Raw genomic sequence first — 16,683 nt, 5'->3', positions numbered from 1 at the left:
TAATGAAACCTCTGTTTCTCATCAGTTCTTCTAGAGCTTTTCTCCGAGAAGGATACAACTTTTCATCAACATTAAATTCTGGAAAGATCACCAAAAAAATTCAGCAAATTAATACTTTTATTTCAAGACTGAATCACAATGTCAGAATTGCTTTAGGACAAACTGTACAATAAAGCTATGTCAAGATTTGGTATAAATGTATATACAGTACAGTACACTAATACCTCAGCTTACAAAAAACTCAAAACACGAGCATGAAAATGTATATACAGTACACTAATACCTTAGCTTACAAGGAACTCGGGGCACGAGCATGAAAATATATACGCAGTGCAGTAATACTTCGGCTTACAAGTAACTCAAAATACGTAGTGAAAATGTATATATATAATACAGTAATACCTCAGCTTACAAGGAACTCAGAATATGAGCAAATCAGCATACTGGCATGAAAATCCAGATCGGTATATGAGCATTGTATCAGTCTACATGCAATGATTTTTCTCGGTATGTGCATTTCTTTTATAAATATGTACTGACATGGGTTCTTTATCAAAATTGAATGCAATTAAGTAAAAAATAAGACAAGTGTCCATAACATATAGATTAAGCGATTAACTTAGTGATAGTATCCACTGTTCAAGAAAGAGAACTTTAACTTTCAATATTTTACCAGAAATAGGACAAAAAAACCTTGAACCCCCAAAAATTGCTAGAAAGGGTTTATCAACTGATTCTGGTACTATCTTATGTGGAAAACAACATAATAAAAATATACTAATTTCTGATCATTGGAAAGATGCCAACTCCCAGATGGCCGCCAATACATTAACATGTAAATAAAATTCTTATTATTTACTTTAGAATGATAATTATGATGTCTAAACCTAGGTTTTGGGGGTCAAAGAATGCAATGGAGGTATTGAAATAATTAAATTTTAATGATATAGGATCAAAATCACTGCTGATATACCATATTATACACTCTTTATTTTCAGGTATCACCATGTGTGTTGACTTTTAATCTCAAGTATGCCCAAAATGAGTGTCACCCAGGTCTACCCTCATGCCCAAACTGCAAGAAAGAAATAGATTCAGGATGAAGCAGTTCGAATTCGTGAATAGGGTGCCAATGGAATCAATGAAGCAAGTGCTAAAAGAGTTGATAGCATTATTGTGACAGCTGCTGGCGTAGTTTATTTAAATTGTCATAAGTGGTACATAAACCCACATGACATTACAAATTCATTAAACAAGAAAAAAGTAAACCATTGCTCAAAAGTGCGCAGATATTCCCTTGACTATTTGATAGCAAATCCAATTATCTTTTCTGTGGAACTAAAGTTACATATAACACCTTAGATTTCAGTTTTGAAACAACAGCTATTTTTGTTAAAACAATATTGCAGTGTTGTAGTGACTGTTCGGATGATTGGGGTGTTACTGTGGAAGGTCGACTTGAGTACTATGGTTGTGACTTACATGCTACCTACTGTGCATATCAGCACTCATGTGATGGGAACTTTCGATCCGGGCGTGATATTCCCCATAGGTTTAAGGTGGAGCCAAATACAAAGCAAAGAAAATCAGGACGACCCCAAAATGAAGACCAAGATCAGAGCTTTTTGAAAATGTGCTCTTATCTTGAAGCTAATAATGAGGAACAATTGACAGTGTCTGCCCTTAGGAATATAATGAAAAGAATATCTTTACAGTGAAGATTCATTTCTGTATGGCAATCAATACCTTAAATAAAAATTGAGAGAGCATTATGAGGACTCGATATATATACAATAGAAAGAGAAGGCCAAAATGATATTTTATACAATGAGGGAAACAATTTCTCACATCCTTCGATCATATTTCATGTGTGATAGGGTAACTGAAGAGGAATCTCATGAGAAGAATTATCGAAACTGCTGCTAGACTTATCAAAAGTGATATAAAAACTGAAGTTCCCTCTGTTGCAGATCAATACCCAGGTAAAGATATGCGAAAACTTGATATGGCTTTGAAGTATCTTTCAGACAGTCTTTGCACAATACTGGATATTTTGTTTGTGGGGAAAGAGCCAAAAGGTTGCACGGGTTGGATAAGCAATTATTCAGGCAGTACGACCTCGAACTGTTCTATCCCCAATACAGATAGGTCTTGCCTTACAAACACATCATTTGTATTGTTCAAGGCTCCTTGTAAATAATTTGCATAAGATGGGATTTTGCTCATCATATAGAGAAGTTCTGAGATTTGAAAAAAATGCTTCTGGCACTGCTCCTGTAGATATTTTGGGTGAGGGAATAGATTCAGGAGATGTGACTGTTCTGTTTGCTGCTGACAACGTTGATCATGATATTCTTTCAATCGATGGTAGAGGCTCCTTCCATGGGATGGGGATAATTTCTGCCTTGACTCCAGCTAAAAAAAGAAGACAGGTCATTCTACGGCAAATTGTTTCAGAACTTAAATATGTGGAGAACACAAGGATTGATATAGTGGAATATCACCTTGCCAACCATGCCTGTCATTGGAGATTCTATGGGAACTATCATTAAGCTTTAAACTGGAAACTCCAAACTGGTCTGGTATGACGCAAAAAAATTCATCAGGAGTACAAACACCCAGGTCAGTCCTGAATTATGTATCTGCCAATGAATGACTTGTACCTGGGTGACAAGAGCTGCCTCTTGCCCACACTGGAATTTATTCATATGCAAGCAGTATAAAATGGTATCACACTATTAATGAACTTTGACCAGCCCCTGTACAGGAATGTAAGTGAGATCATTGTTGATGTACCTCAGAATAGCCATTTGAAGGAAATAGTTCTCTAGTTAGGTTGCTTTCACATTCTAATGAACTTGTAGGGTGCAATTGGATCCACCATGAATGGTACAGGCTAAAAGACATTCTACAGGTAGTATATGGTGAAAACTCAGTAGATCATATGATGAAAGAGAAATCTGCTTACAGACAAATTACTGAACCACATAATTATTTCAGATCTAGTTAGTGACAGACCAAAGGTCACATCTTTGGTTGGTAAGTGTGAGGAGATTGTTATGACATCAGATGGAATTGGGAAAATGGAAGTCAGAACTTAGTGATAGGTCATTTTCCAATGGTTTTCACGTGATTCGTCATTGTGATCGGTACTGGGTAGCCATTAGTTCTGATCGTGCTATTGAACAAACTTTAATAAGGTCACTAAAAACCTCAAATGGACGGACTCGGGGTATGACAAGAGCAGAGGTCACTGTGGACAATGCCAGCTCCGATCACTGCTGAATATAAGGCAATGAAGGAATTAAATGACCTTTCCTACACTACAGTGATCAACATAAAGATTTGACCAAAGCAAGGATGAGGAGGGGAGCTTCAGACCTACAAAAGGTTAATACCAAATTACTATCTTGTTCACCCTTTTCGGAAGACTCCTCTCTCCCTGGGGAATACAGTCAGTGGTGTAGTGGCAAATCCCAACGTGAATGTTCTTGAATACAAGTGTTTGGAAAGAAAATATTGAAAATATGATTGGGCAGTCTGCTTTCAGATACTCTTTTAGGAGAAGAGATAAAGCCATAATGCTTCGTGATATTTCTGCAATCAAGGTTGCACTAGATCAAAGTATTATCATTTTAGAGATTATTAGTAGTGGCAAAAACAGGTGAGCTGTCACTGGATTATGTTTTAGGGTATGAGCTTAGCACATTCCCTCCAGCTCTTTTCGAGATCTGAAATGTATTTTGTAAGCCAGGTAAACCACAGCTCGCTCACACTATTTCAGACCATTTGAAAGATGCAGGTGCAGATCCACCTCAATCTGCTCCTAAGATAGAGCACTATGTCCTTGATGGATGGTCCTTATTACATTGAGTACCCTGGAAGAAGGTAGATAGGTACGGTGCAATAGCTGAGTCATATGCAGATTTCACCATTCGAAAATATGGGGTGGCAACAGTAGTTTTTGATGGCTATAATGGAGGTCCATCAATCAAGGACAACATTCACCAAAGACGTATAGGGCACAAAGTTCCCCCTGTTGTTAGTGTTACAGTAGAGACTTTGTTCTCAGGAAGGAAGGAAGAGTTTTTGTCAATGAATATCAACAAGTATGTCTTAATTAATCTGATCAGTGGTAAACTTAGGAAAAGAGGATGTGTTGTCATCAACTCACCTGGTGATGCTGACAGATATATTACTAAGGCTGCAGTTGAAGCATCACAATTCCATACCACTACGTTGATTGGAGAGGACACAGACCTCTTGATTCTACTCCTTAATTATACACAGACAGATAGCAAGGACCTTTATTTCAGGTCGGATGAATCAACCGCCACAACAGTGTACCACATCAACAGTCTCAAGTCAGTCTTAGGAAACAAACTACGCGCTCAGCTGCTTTTCATCCACGCTTTTACTGGATGTGATAGTATATCACGCATCTTTGGTGTAGGAAAAGGGCTGCATTTCAAAATTTAGTCAAAGGTAATTCTGTGTTGCAATCTTGTGCTGATCAATTCCTCTCTCCAAACCAAGAACAAAAAGTAATTGCATACACTTGAGCCAAGGTAATGGCTGTACTATTTAGTGGGAAGGGTACAGGCTCACTGACATCTTTGCGCCATACTACCCTGTCCAAGAAAATTGTCCTTAAAAACTTTTGTAGCACCAGAACATCTATCCTCAACAGTGTCTTCCAGCAAATTTCCTTCTCTCAGAGTTTATTACCAGATAATGGTGTGGATTGGAAAATAGAGTGATATGGACGTGTTGTACTGGTGTTGGAAGATAGAGGAGACTAAGTCAGCACCAGTAATGTCAGATATGAATGCAGCACCAGACAATCTGTTAAAGATAGTACATTGTAACTGCAAATCTGCCTGCCGAATATCGTGGTGTAATTGTAGGGTGTATGGATTACCATGTACACCTGCCTGTGGACAATGCCAATTAGAAAATTGTGATAATCCATACAATCATGTCAAATTTAGTGAAAAATAAGATGAGGAGTATCAATTAAGTCTATATATTAACACTGCTAATGAAAAATGTATGGACTTAATAAATAGTAAGATTATCATATTATTAAGTTTAGACTTTAGACTCTGGTAGCAACCAAACACACTACTTACATAAGTGATGTACTGTTAAGTTATTGTATGTTTTGAATATATTGATATTTGAAATTATACAGTTAATTTAGGATATATCTGTATAACAGTGGCTATTATTGTATACCATCTTGTATTTCATTACATGATGATTAAAAGGAAATTTGACTGTTTCCATTGTATTCTTTGACCCAGAAAATCTAGGTGTAGACATTTTATCTATCACCGTAGAGTGAATAATAAGATAGTTAATTACACCTTTTTTATGCATTGGCGGCCATCCTGGATTTCATATCTTTGTAGCATTTGCCTTTTCTTGACGTTTATTATGTCATTCTACACCTCACTAATCCAGAAATAAATTGAAAAACATTTTCTAGCAATTTTGGGGGGGTCATAACATAATAATATTACTTGACGATCAAAGGTAAAGTGCGGGTTAATTTGTCAATACACTATTTCATTTTTTTGAGTGAATTATCAATTTGTTACAGGGGTTTTAATTTGTTCACTAAATTACATTACAAACCTGTAAATAGGAGTGTAGAATAGATGTAGATTTATAGACTTGTGGAACACATCGAGTGAATTTACTTTCTTTCTTATGGGAAAATTATTTTTAGACTGAGGATTTTAGGTTATGAGCTCGCTCCTGAGATGAATTATTTTGTAAACCGAGGTACTACTTTAGATACATTACAAAATCTTCAACATGACCATTAATGATTAGAAAATGAATTACCTTGGCCAAAACTGAAATTCAGGGCGCATCCCGAAAGTGGCTTTGGCAAAGACTGCGGAGTTTCCAGCTTTTCTGGTGGAAGGTCCAGAAAGCCATGGTAATCAACAAACAGGAACTTTACTAGTGGGTCTTGCATTACAGATGAATCCGTAAAGATTGTTAAGCTGCAAACTTCAATGTAAATTACTGAATTCTTAGCCTGAAAAAGAGAAATGTTAATACAGTATAAACAAATGATCAAACATTCTAATGAAACTCAAGCAAAAATTTCACTTAACCAGCATGCTACTTTAATTACATTATTTTTATGCGACACTATCTTACTGCTTTATGATAATATCACACATACCAAAAATTGTGAAAAAATTACTAATATTTTGTTTAATACTGTAATAACAAATCTGCCCCTCTATCATTAAAACCTGGAAATCTGTTACTATTATAACTATAATAACCTTTTTGGTTCCCATTTTATATGGGTTTGATAATCAACATGTTTCCTTTGCGACAGCTGAAGTATAAGCCGAATACTACTCATGCCTAAAAGATGTGACATAGACTTTGGTCTCAGGGTGGCAAAAAATAAGTCATAAAAGACAAATATATTATGAATAGCAAATACTAATCATAATTTGTATTTTCCTAGGCTGTACAAACCAGAGTCCTTTATGGGAGAAGCTCTTCCAACAGCCATACAAGACAAATATATTATAAATAGCCAATACTAATCATAATTTGGATTTTCCTAGGCTGTACAAACCAGAGTCCTTATGGGAGAAGCTCTGCCAACAGTCATACAAGACAAATATATTATAAATAGCAAATACTAATCATAATTTGGATTTTTCTAGGCTGTACAAACCAGACTCCTTTAAAATAAATGTTTTCAGCATGAGCTGGAACAATTGTTGATTCGTTAACTAGGTAGCTAGTTAATGATGGGTGGTGTGGGGGAGAAGCTCTGTCAACCACCTGTCCTTGACTAACCACTTTTGACCTTATACCCAAGACTGAGAAAGGTGGTTAAGGACTCGGGATTGTATAGCTAGGAAAAATGCAAGTTTCTTTCAACATTTTTTATTTGTACACATACGTATACAAAACATTTGGTGAGAGGAAGTCCCCTAGAACCAAAACTAGAATTTTCTTTTCTTCCCTGCATATGTCAGTCTTCCTAGTACCGTAAAGGAGTGAGAAAGATGATTCCATGAACCTTCTATAACCTATTCAATGATATGAATGAGTTGTTAGGGCCTGGACAGTACAGTACCAAGTTAGTAACATGATACTCGGTCTAGATGAACTAGTATCCCCATGTAAGGGAGGTATTGGAAAAAATACTGTAAAATTATGATCAATTGGTTTGGCATACATTTGGCCATCCTCCTCATCATAAAGGGAGGATAGTGAAGATACTTTTCTCCAGATCTTATTTGTAAAGAAGGATTACTTTGTCATGAAGCTTACCTGTATAGTCACCCAATTCTGCTTGCAAGGTCATGGCTGCTGCACCTCCTAGAGAGGTGGAAGACAGAAGTAGTAAAATCAGACATTCAAACCTTTCAATCTAGGCTTACATCACAAACACTGTTTCGTTCACGATAGACAAGTAACACGGTCATTTAGGCTGACATCTTTTTATTCTCGCTCACTACCCACTAGAGGGCTACAAGTAAAAACTGATGGGTGTTGCCATCTAGCATATACATTGCGTACACCTCCCCTTGTTAAAAAAACTTTGCAAAACACAAGATTTTAAATGATTAAAATCACACTAAGAGTAAATGTACACAGCCCATTTTTAACCTATCCAACAAAAATCAAATAGCAACAGACACGGTGATTGCAAATGTTTACCATACATATGTAAAATATCTGGATAGATGAAATTTCTAAATGATATACTCATCATAGATATAACACTACCATATTTCAACCAAAGAAATAAATAAATTACATGAACATAACCTTGGAAATATGTAGAGTAGACCTAAAGTAATTCACTCAAGAAATCTAACATATAAACAAAAAAATAAGATATTACAGATAATAAGCAACTACAGAAAACTAGCATCATACCTAACAAATCCAAATACACTCTACAAATATATTAAACAGTAAATAAAAAGATTGAAAATATTACATATATGAGTCAGAATTTATAAACTTACAGTTAGACTTTCAAATTGTCATATTATTTAGTCAGTGTAATGAGATGGTCTTCTTCGAATTTCTCAGCCAGATCGGGATCGAACTGTAAGCGAACTGGCACTTTGAGTAGAGGAATAGGAAGTTGCTTGCAGAGTGATTTTGGGGGACTTTGGGCACTCATTGTGTGAGGACTTAGCAATCGGCCTAGGTGTAGTAGCCTGATCTTGCACAGGTGAATTAACTGTTTCACACTCATTGTTTGTGTTAGGGATAACTGTCTGATCTCCCACTGGTCTCAGCAGGTGACGGTTCCTTCTCAATACATCTCATTGTCAGTCGTTACTTCATCGGAGCAGGTAGGCAAGCAATTTGTCACAATGCCTTTGTTCCATATCTTCTATCCTGGTCGAATGGGTTGGATTCTCAGACGATCACCTTGTGACAAGGGTTTGAGGGACTTGTATTGGCCATGCTGAGCCAACATGTTTTTCTTGAGGTTTCCATTTTAGAGAGTCCTCCAGGATGGGACTATTGTCTGAGTCTTACGTTCGAGTAGGCGTTGACTAGGACTTTAGGACGGGCCCTCAGTAGGCGTGTTACGTAAAGTCATTAGACGAAGACATGGGTCCTTCCCATTATCCGCGCATTTTAGCATCATTGATTTCACAGATTTTATAGCCGCCTCAGAGGTGTCATTTGACTAGGTGTTCCTAGAGCTTGATGTCACATGGTGGAATTGTCACTTTTCTGCAAACTTAGCCAAATATGATGACTCATAATGTAGGCCATTGTCACTATATACAACATTTGGTATTCCATAAGGGGGCAAAATGTGGCTTCTGTTTCCTCACAAAAGCCTCAGAAGTTGATATCATGTAATCAATTTCGATAAAGTTACTGTCATAGTACGACATATTATTTTCCTCCTACATGAAATAGATCTGTTGCAACCATGCTGAAGGGATGTGAGGGTACTTCTTTGAGGATAAAAGGTTGCCTTTACTATATTGTTTTGCAGAATGCATAACACAAATTGAGCACTGCTCAACAAATTGCTGGATGTCCTTGGACACACCTGGCCAGTAGAGGGATTCCCTTGCTCTTCTTAAACAGGAATTAATTCTCATGTGACCTGCGTGGACTGAAGTCTTGACTTCTGCTTGGAGAGATCTGGGTATCACTATCCTTTCTCCACATAAGATAAATCCATCATGAACTGACATTTCATCATGATGTTCAAAGTAACAATGGGCACTCAGATTCACTTTGCCCTTGTGTTAGGGCAATCCTCTCAGAATTACATTCTTCAGGGTAATGAGAGTTTTGTCAAGAGCAGTTTCCGCCAGGCTCTCCTTACGAACTGGCACAGTGAAAACAGAATGAACAACTTCACCTGTTTGTGTTGTAGTTAATGGACTACGAAACAATGTATCTGCCAAAGGTCTGTCTTTGCCAGTATGGTAGACTAGATCAAATGTATACTCCATGGTGCAGAATAGCAGATTTTGCAGTCTCCTGAGTGCTTTATCCAATGGTTTCCCTACAATTGACACAAAAGGTTTGTGTCAGTCACAACTTTGATAAAATTTTGTAAGCCCAAAGTGCACAACCAAAATCTCTTTTTCAGTTTGTGCATACAGAGTCTCTGTAGGCGTAAAAGTACAACGAACAAACACAACTGGCTAGCCTTCTTGGTATAGTGCGGCACCCAGCCCATAACTACTGGGATTATTTTCGAATGTTAGCGACTTTTCCACATCATAGATAGATAATACAGGTGCCGAAGTTACTAGTTGGTTGGCCTTTTCCAACGCTGTCTTCTGGGCACTAGAGCAGTTCCATGGGATGTCCAATTTTAACAAATTTGTCAATGATGTAAGAGTTTCAGACATGTTTGGCAGAAACTTTTCCAGATAGTTCAATCTAACTAAAAATCAATCTCCGAAGAGAGGACACATCAGTATGTTCAGGCATCTGCAAAATCGCACGCACTTTTTCAGGGTCCGTCTGCAACCCAGCACTGCTTACCAACCTAGCACTGCTTACTACATGATCTATAAAAGTGACTTCAGATTGCCTTAAATGTAGCTTATCTTTGTTCAGTTTCAAGCCAACATCATCTGCAATGTAGACTACACCACCTAAGCCATTGAGAGCTTCAAGAAGTTTACGCTGGATATTTATGCAGATACAGATAATCCAAATGGGAGATGCTTCCACTGATACCATTCATGTATTGTCTGGAAAGTTGTAAGGAGGCTGGATTCTTCATGCAACATAACATACCAGTATCCAGCTCTCAAATCTGCTTTGCTAAATACTTTAGATTTTCCCATTTTATGTAGCTTGTCTTCGAGTATAGGCATAGTGAAATGTTCTCTAATTAGAACTTTATTCAGTTCACAGGGAGAAATGCATGGATGGATTTCACCTGCCTTTTTAGGAAATATTTACCCAGAGTGTAGGGTCAGTCCCTTTCACAATTACACCTGCAGCTTCCATCAGTTCAAGTTCAGCTTTGAGCTTTTCATAAAGACTTGTATCTATTCTCCGACTTAGCATAACTATAGGTACTGTTTTGTCATGAAGTTTCAAATGCAACTCACCAGATAAACAACCCAGCTTGTCATCAAACACTGAGGAGTATCCATCAGTAATAGAATGAGGTTTAATGCCAGCCACAAGTTCAATATTTTTCTCCATGATTTTAATTAATCTCATTTGAGTAGCAGCATTTAGTCCAATTAAAGAGGTGAATTTGTCCTTTGTTACAGTAAACTCAACATAGTATTTCTTGTTGTTTCTAGGGTTTCTCACATTTTTTTTCTGCATGCATCCAGTGGTGTAGTGGTAGATGCATTCGGCATTTGCATCTTTTTCTCTGTAGGCAAAATATCAACTAAATACTTAGCAGGCAATATATTCGCCAGAAGCACCAGTATCCATCTGAAAAAAACCACTTGTTCATCACCAACAATCAGCTTGCATTTGAGTTGGTGAGATTTTCGAATACATTCATCTGGTGTCACTGCAAAAATTCAGTAATCATCATACTCACCTTACATCTCCACAAAATTGTGGACAGGGCGACTTTTTCTTTGTTATCTTGCATTTTTAGTATTCCAGTTTTTGGTAGCATCATTGGGGCATTTTGGCGTGAAGTGATTTTGTTCACTGCATTTGTCACACGGTTTACCCCAGGCAGGATAGAGCTCTTTTTTCATGACATGAGTATGACCACAAGATTTACACTGCTTTTGAACTTCAAATTCAACAGATTTAGACTTGGACCTGCTAGGCTTTTTCTTTTTATATCAAGTAGCAGCAACTTTGTTTATCGAATTCTGGTTTTAGAGCTTTGTGTGTGTGAGGACACATTCAACAATTTGACAAATGTCAATAGTCTTACAAGGAGTGGAAACATATTACTTGAACATACCACTACAGGTCTCTTCAGAATGTACACCAAATACAATCCTATCTCTGAGCAGAGAATCACTACAGTGTGCTCCAAATGATTCAGATTCTGATTGGTTCCTTGTTAAACAGATAACATTCATAAGTCTTATTTATCTCACCCACAACAAATTCTTCCAACTTGTTAATAATTTCATTAACTGCATGAGCATCCTCGTTGATTTGGAACTTGAAACTATTGAGAGTATGTAGCGTCATCAGCAAAGCAGTTTTTCAGAAGGGTTACTTGCGTTTCACGAGCTTATAGCCCGAGTCTTGTCAGGATAACGTAAGGCTCCCAACTCTAGTTGAATAGTTTCCAGCTGTCCACAGGGTTAGATCCCAGCATGAATTTTTGTGGAGGTTTGATTCTAGGTAGCTGAGGAGGTGATGGTGGTTGTGCATCAGCCATGTTGAGTCAGAGTGAGCGATAACTGAGCGATAATCGAGAACCACCAGGTGTGATTCAGGAGAACTTCAGAGGCTTGTAGCAGAATGTTTAACAGTGGAATGGTGCATATAATTATGCAGAATGTTCAGAAGCTTCCACAGAACTATTTTGGAGGGTTGGAGACAGGAATTGGGGCTCCTTTCACTGCTGCCATCATGTTTCGTTCCTGATAGACAACTAAAATGGTCCTTTAGGTCGACATCTTTTTATTCCCCCTCACTGCCCACTAGAGGACTAGAAGTAAAAACTGATAGGTGCTGCCATCTAGCACTTACATTATGTAACAAAAAGTACCTTAGACAAGATGCTTTCTGTCCCGTGAGAGAGCTGAAATGGCTATACAGTCTGTTGAGCAACCACCACAGGACCAAGTGTAAAAGTATTCAGTGACTTGTAGGTATACTGTACTCCTGCAGATAATGGAAGCTGAGGGTTTTCTGGTGCTTCTATTTTCCTTCCTTCAATACCTGGCTCACCAACAGGTTCTTCTACAGGCCTAATACTTCTGACTTAGTGGGTTCTTGCCAGAGCTGATACTTCAACCACCTAATTGGTTGAGGTGTACATTTGCTTGGTAGCCTTATGAAGCCATTAAAACATGGTAGTATAGGATACTTCTTTCTTAATACTACCAGTGCTAACAATGAGTCTCTAATATTGAGACCTATGTTGCTAAGTCATCTTCAGATAGCACTGTGACTAGCTCACAGGGCACAATAGCAATTCTTCTCAATTCCCCTCAGACACATCCTCAAGGGAAGGGATGGAGAAAGTCTTAAATATAGTGCCATGGACTGACAGATTCTAGCCTTGCTTGTGACTGGTTATGAATGAGATGCCCTTCAGGTCGCTTTCTCTTTTTGGCAATGCTATTGTTAACACAGAAACTGTCATGTAAGTCAGATATCTGCTTGATGACACTCTCAAGGACTCATATAGGTAATGTGTAGGAGACCCAGGAAGAAAGGTCACACCCCAATCCAGGGGCCTGAGGTCCTGACGTGGGCAAGACTGTTTGACTCCCCTTTAGTCCAAAGACTTGGCTCAAAGCTGAGCAGTAGCCTTCACTGTAGAAACTGACGGGAGCTCTCTTGGCAAAGGTAAAGAAAGAACTTGGATATCTGCTGAAGAGATGCTTCAGCCAAAAAAAAAAAAAAAAAAAAAAAAAGCGCTCCATATACGACATCAATAACATAAGATGAACCACTTCTCTTGATAGACAGCAGCAAAGGCCCGGCACATATATCAATACATATACTATGCTATGCCTAGTGTTATTCGTGATGGTCATTGCACCAGTTTTTCCAAACAAAAGATCCCCCCAGGAAGGACCGGTTGACATGCCACAAGCGGTGGGACCCTACCCAGAGCCTCACCACCTGCCCACCCATCCTATACCCGTCTACTCCCCTGAGGTCTCATTTCAGACATATTCAAAAAAGGCACGGGGCTGCTCAACGCTGCCACAAAGGGAGCCCGGGAGAAGCCAGGAGGCCTATTGATGGGGGGTGTCGGGAGACGAGACAAATGCCAATGACCAATAAGACAGCGGTCAGGCCAATGACCCTTCCCCCATTTTGGGGGCTGAAAGGGGTTATCTCAACGTAGGAACAGCTGGGCATCCTTCTTCACTTTCTAACCTCCACGCGAGCAGGACCTGTGATACGTTCTCCACAAGGGAGGAGACAATAGTCCTTTTCATCAAGGTAAGATGCTTGTTTGAGTACCTCATCCTCATCATCCTTATCCAACCTCCCGTCTCTCTTCTTTATCACATTCCATCCTTTCCTTTTATCCTTAACAAAAGATCCTACCTACTGAACTTTTATTATCCCATCCATATATCCCAACCATGTATGCCCTTTGCTCTTAACCTTAATTAATTCACCCTGTGACAGTGTTAATTCCCACATGATAGTGTTTTAAGTTCCTAAGTTTTGCACTTGTATTTCGTTTGCCCAAAAGTTATAACCACATGACTTCATTGTGTTTTCAGCCTGTAGAAGTAAAGTGCGTAAGTGATCGGTTAATAATTTAAATTATTTCCCTTTCCAGGGAATGAGATTGCTGTGTTGAAGTCGTCCACAGTCTATCCAACTCCACGTGAGCACGTTGTGACAATTCAACAATAAGATCTTCACCCGTTGTGCTCCCCTTTTATTAATTTATTAGTACTGTAAATATATTTTATTTATGTCGGTAACTATTGTCTTATTGCCGATTGGCGACCTTCCATTGTTCTTTTTTTTTGTCCATGCCCTGAGTTCCTTAAGCAAGGCTGGACTCACAAGGCCGGGCGTAACAAAGTGGCGACCTTGCCAGGATTCGCGAAGATAAAATTTCAAGGTATTATTATTAAAGTAAAAACTTTCCCCTTTTCGGTCTATAGCGACGAGACGAATCTCAATTTCATTTTAAAGTAAATTCTTCTATCACTGGAGTTGGAACCATGGAAGAAAACAGCCAAAACATATTATTTTTATTGTTAAAATTGTGTGTTTAATTGTGCATCCATAGTAGGCTTCAATTTTGAGTAGCAGGATAGCCAACCATCTGTGATGTATTTGCCTTTTATTCGTTTTGAGCGGCGGTTGCCACAGTGGTGAAGATTTATTAAATATACTGTACATTGCGTGAATGTTTTATTTTGTGTTGAAAAATAAGTGAAGTTTTAGAAATTTTACAAAAATGCAAGAGGCTAAGCGCGTGGTAATTTCAACCGGGCTAGCCTGAGCTAACTCTGCCCACAGTCGTTTTCTGAATTAAGCCAAGGTTTTTATTGTCTGTTATTGTTAGCTTTGTTTATAAGCGCAGACCCGAGATTTCAGCCAACTTATTGCACGTTGGTAAGTGGTTCACGCACATATCAATCATTATTTTTGTGTAAGAAATAATTTAACATTTATCTTTAGTGTGGGAATACAGGCTGGTCTCATTGAATCTCTTGGCTTACGATTCACGTAAACGTTTTACGGGAGTGAGGCATAATTTCTGTTAGATAACGGCAAGAAAACGTTGCATCCCTTGGTATTTCGATTTTCTTTTAATAGTTAGTGGTATGTAATTTCATTTTGCAATATTTCGTGGGATAATATTTATGTACAGGATTTAAAAGGGATAACTTTCGTACGAGTTTGTTAAAACTGTTACAAATAAATAACATTCAATTCTATATTTTAGTCGGGGTATACCATCTTTTAGATAAAACTATTTGGGAGGTGTAATTCCTTAAATTTATTTTTGTTAAAGGGAAAATATGTAAAGGGGTTCATTTTCTTTACGAAGCAATTAGCAAACTCAGTGACATTGTTTGTTTTACTTAATTTATTATACTTTAAGTATAAATACAAACTTGGCTTTAAGTCACAGAGTTGCAGGAAAGCACCCACACATTTTTACAAACCCATTTTTTGTCTAGCATAGAGGGGCACCCATAGTTATGATTCCATTTTTTTTCTTTGTCTAGCATAGAGAGTCACCCATTGCTGTGATTCCATTTTTTTCTTTGTTTGTCATAGAGGGTCACCCATAGTTGTGATTCCATTTTTTTTCATGTCTAGCATAGAGGGTCACCCATAGTTGTGATTCCATTTTTTTATGTCTAGCATAGAGGATCACCCATCGTTGTGATTCCATTTTTTATGACTAGCATAGAAGGTCACCCATAGTTGTGATTCCATTTTTCTAAGCCTAGCATAGAGGGTCATCCATAGTTGTGATACCATTTTTTTTATGTCTAGCATAGAGGGTCACCCATAGTTGTGATTCCATTTTTTTTTCATGTCTAGCATAGAGGGTCACCCATAGTTGTGATTCCATTTTTTTTATGTCTCGCATAGAGGGTCACCCATAGTTGGGATTTCATTTTTTTTCTTTGTCTAGCATACAGGGTCACCCATTGTTGTGATTTTGTCTAGCATAGAGGATCACCCATCGTTGTGATTCCATTTTTTTTATGACTAACATAGAGGATCACCCATCGTTGTGATTCCATTTATTTTATGTCTAGCATAAATGGTCACCCAACGTTGTGATTCCATTTTTTTAAAGTGTAGTATTCAGGATCACCCATCGTTGTGATACCATTTTTTAATATTGTATACAGTATCATCCATCGCTATGATACCACTTTTTCTGTCTATCATACAGGATCACCCATCGTTGTGATTCCATTTTTTTTCTAGCGTACAAGATCACCAATCGCTGTGATTCCATGTGAATTTCTTGTTTTTTCATTTTGAACGCCTTGCAACCAGATAACCTACGTGCCCACCCATTGGTGTGCTCCCTGTTTTTCTAGTTAGACTACTGTTTAATTATTTGCGAGGCTTGCTATTCGGCGATAGGTCTTTCCTGAGAGGTATTTTTTACAATCACTGTGCATTTTGCCCGGCTCCATCTTTATCCTTCCTTCCGTGAGACTCTTGCGTAAGCTAGAGCATCTTTGCCATCCGTGTAATTTCTTGCACGGTCAACACCATACCTTGAGCTGTTGAGTTTGATCTGGTTGCTGTCTCCACAAGAAATTAGCAAAATGACTGCTGCTGAGGTCAGTGTGTTTGTGGATTTGGCAAAACGACAAGGCTATGAGGGAGAAAAGGTATGTGCGAGAACTCACAAATGAAGCTAAGGCCCGGAGAAGAGCAAGAGCGCATGAATTAAAAATGAAGGAAATGGACTCCCGATTAGCAAAGCTCAAGACTTTGCCACCTCAACCCAATGGTGCCAAAGTCCAGCAGGACTACTGCAGGGAGGTCCAGTGCATTGAAGGA

General features: G+C 38.2%; 1 protein-coding gene and 1 long non-coding RNA gene across 2 annotated transcripts in view; one reads left to right on the top strand and one right to left on the bottom strand.

The window, feature by feature from the left end:
- LOC137645774 (uncharacterized) overlaps window positions 1–5,110 on the top strand; it is a 27,564-nt gene extending 22,454 nt beyond the window's left edge. Inside the window, exon 3 of the long non-coding RNA XR_011045349.1 lies at window positions 999–5,110. This is a non-coding gene — a long non-coding RNA (uncharacterized lncRNA). The remainder of the gene's footprint in view (window positions 1–998) is intronic.
- The window catches only part of LOC137645772 (protein fantom-like), a 723,952-nt gene that overhangs the window by 34,699 nt on the left and 672,570 nt on the right, over window positions 1–16,683 (bottom strand). The window contains 2 exon segments of the mRNA XM_068378685.1: window positions 1–78; window positions 5,854–6,052. The exon segment at window positions 1–78 is cut by the window's left edge and continues 64 nt beyond it. Coding sequence (XP_068234786.1) covers window positions 1–78; window positions 5,854–6,052 — 277 coding nt within the window.

The sequence above is a fragment of the Palaemon carinicauda genome, chromosome 8 (genome assembly GCF_036898095.1).
Source record: "Palaemon carinicauda isolate YSFRI2023 chromosome 8, ASM3689809v2, whole genome shotgun sequence".
NCBI lineage: Eukaryota > Metazoa > Arthropoda > Malacostraca > Decapoda > Palaemonidae > Palaemon > Palaemon carinicauda.
Note: the sequence above shows the minus strand (reverse complement) of the source record. Positions and strands in the feature narration are given on the sequence as shown.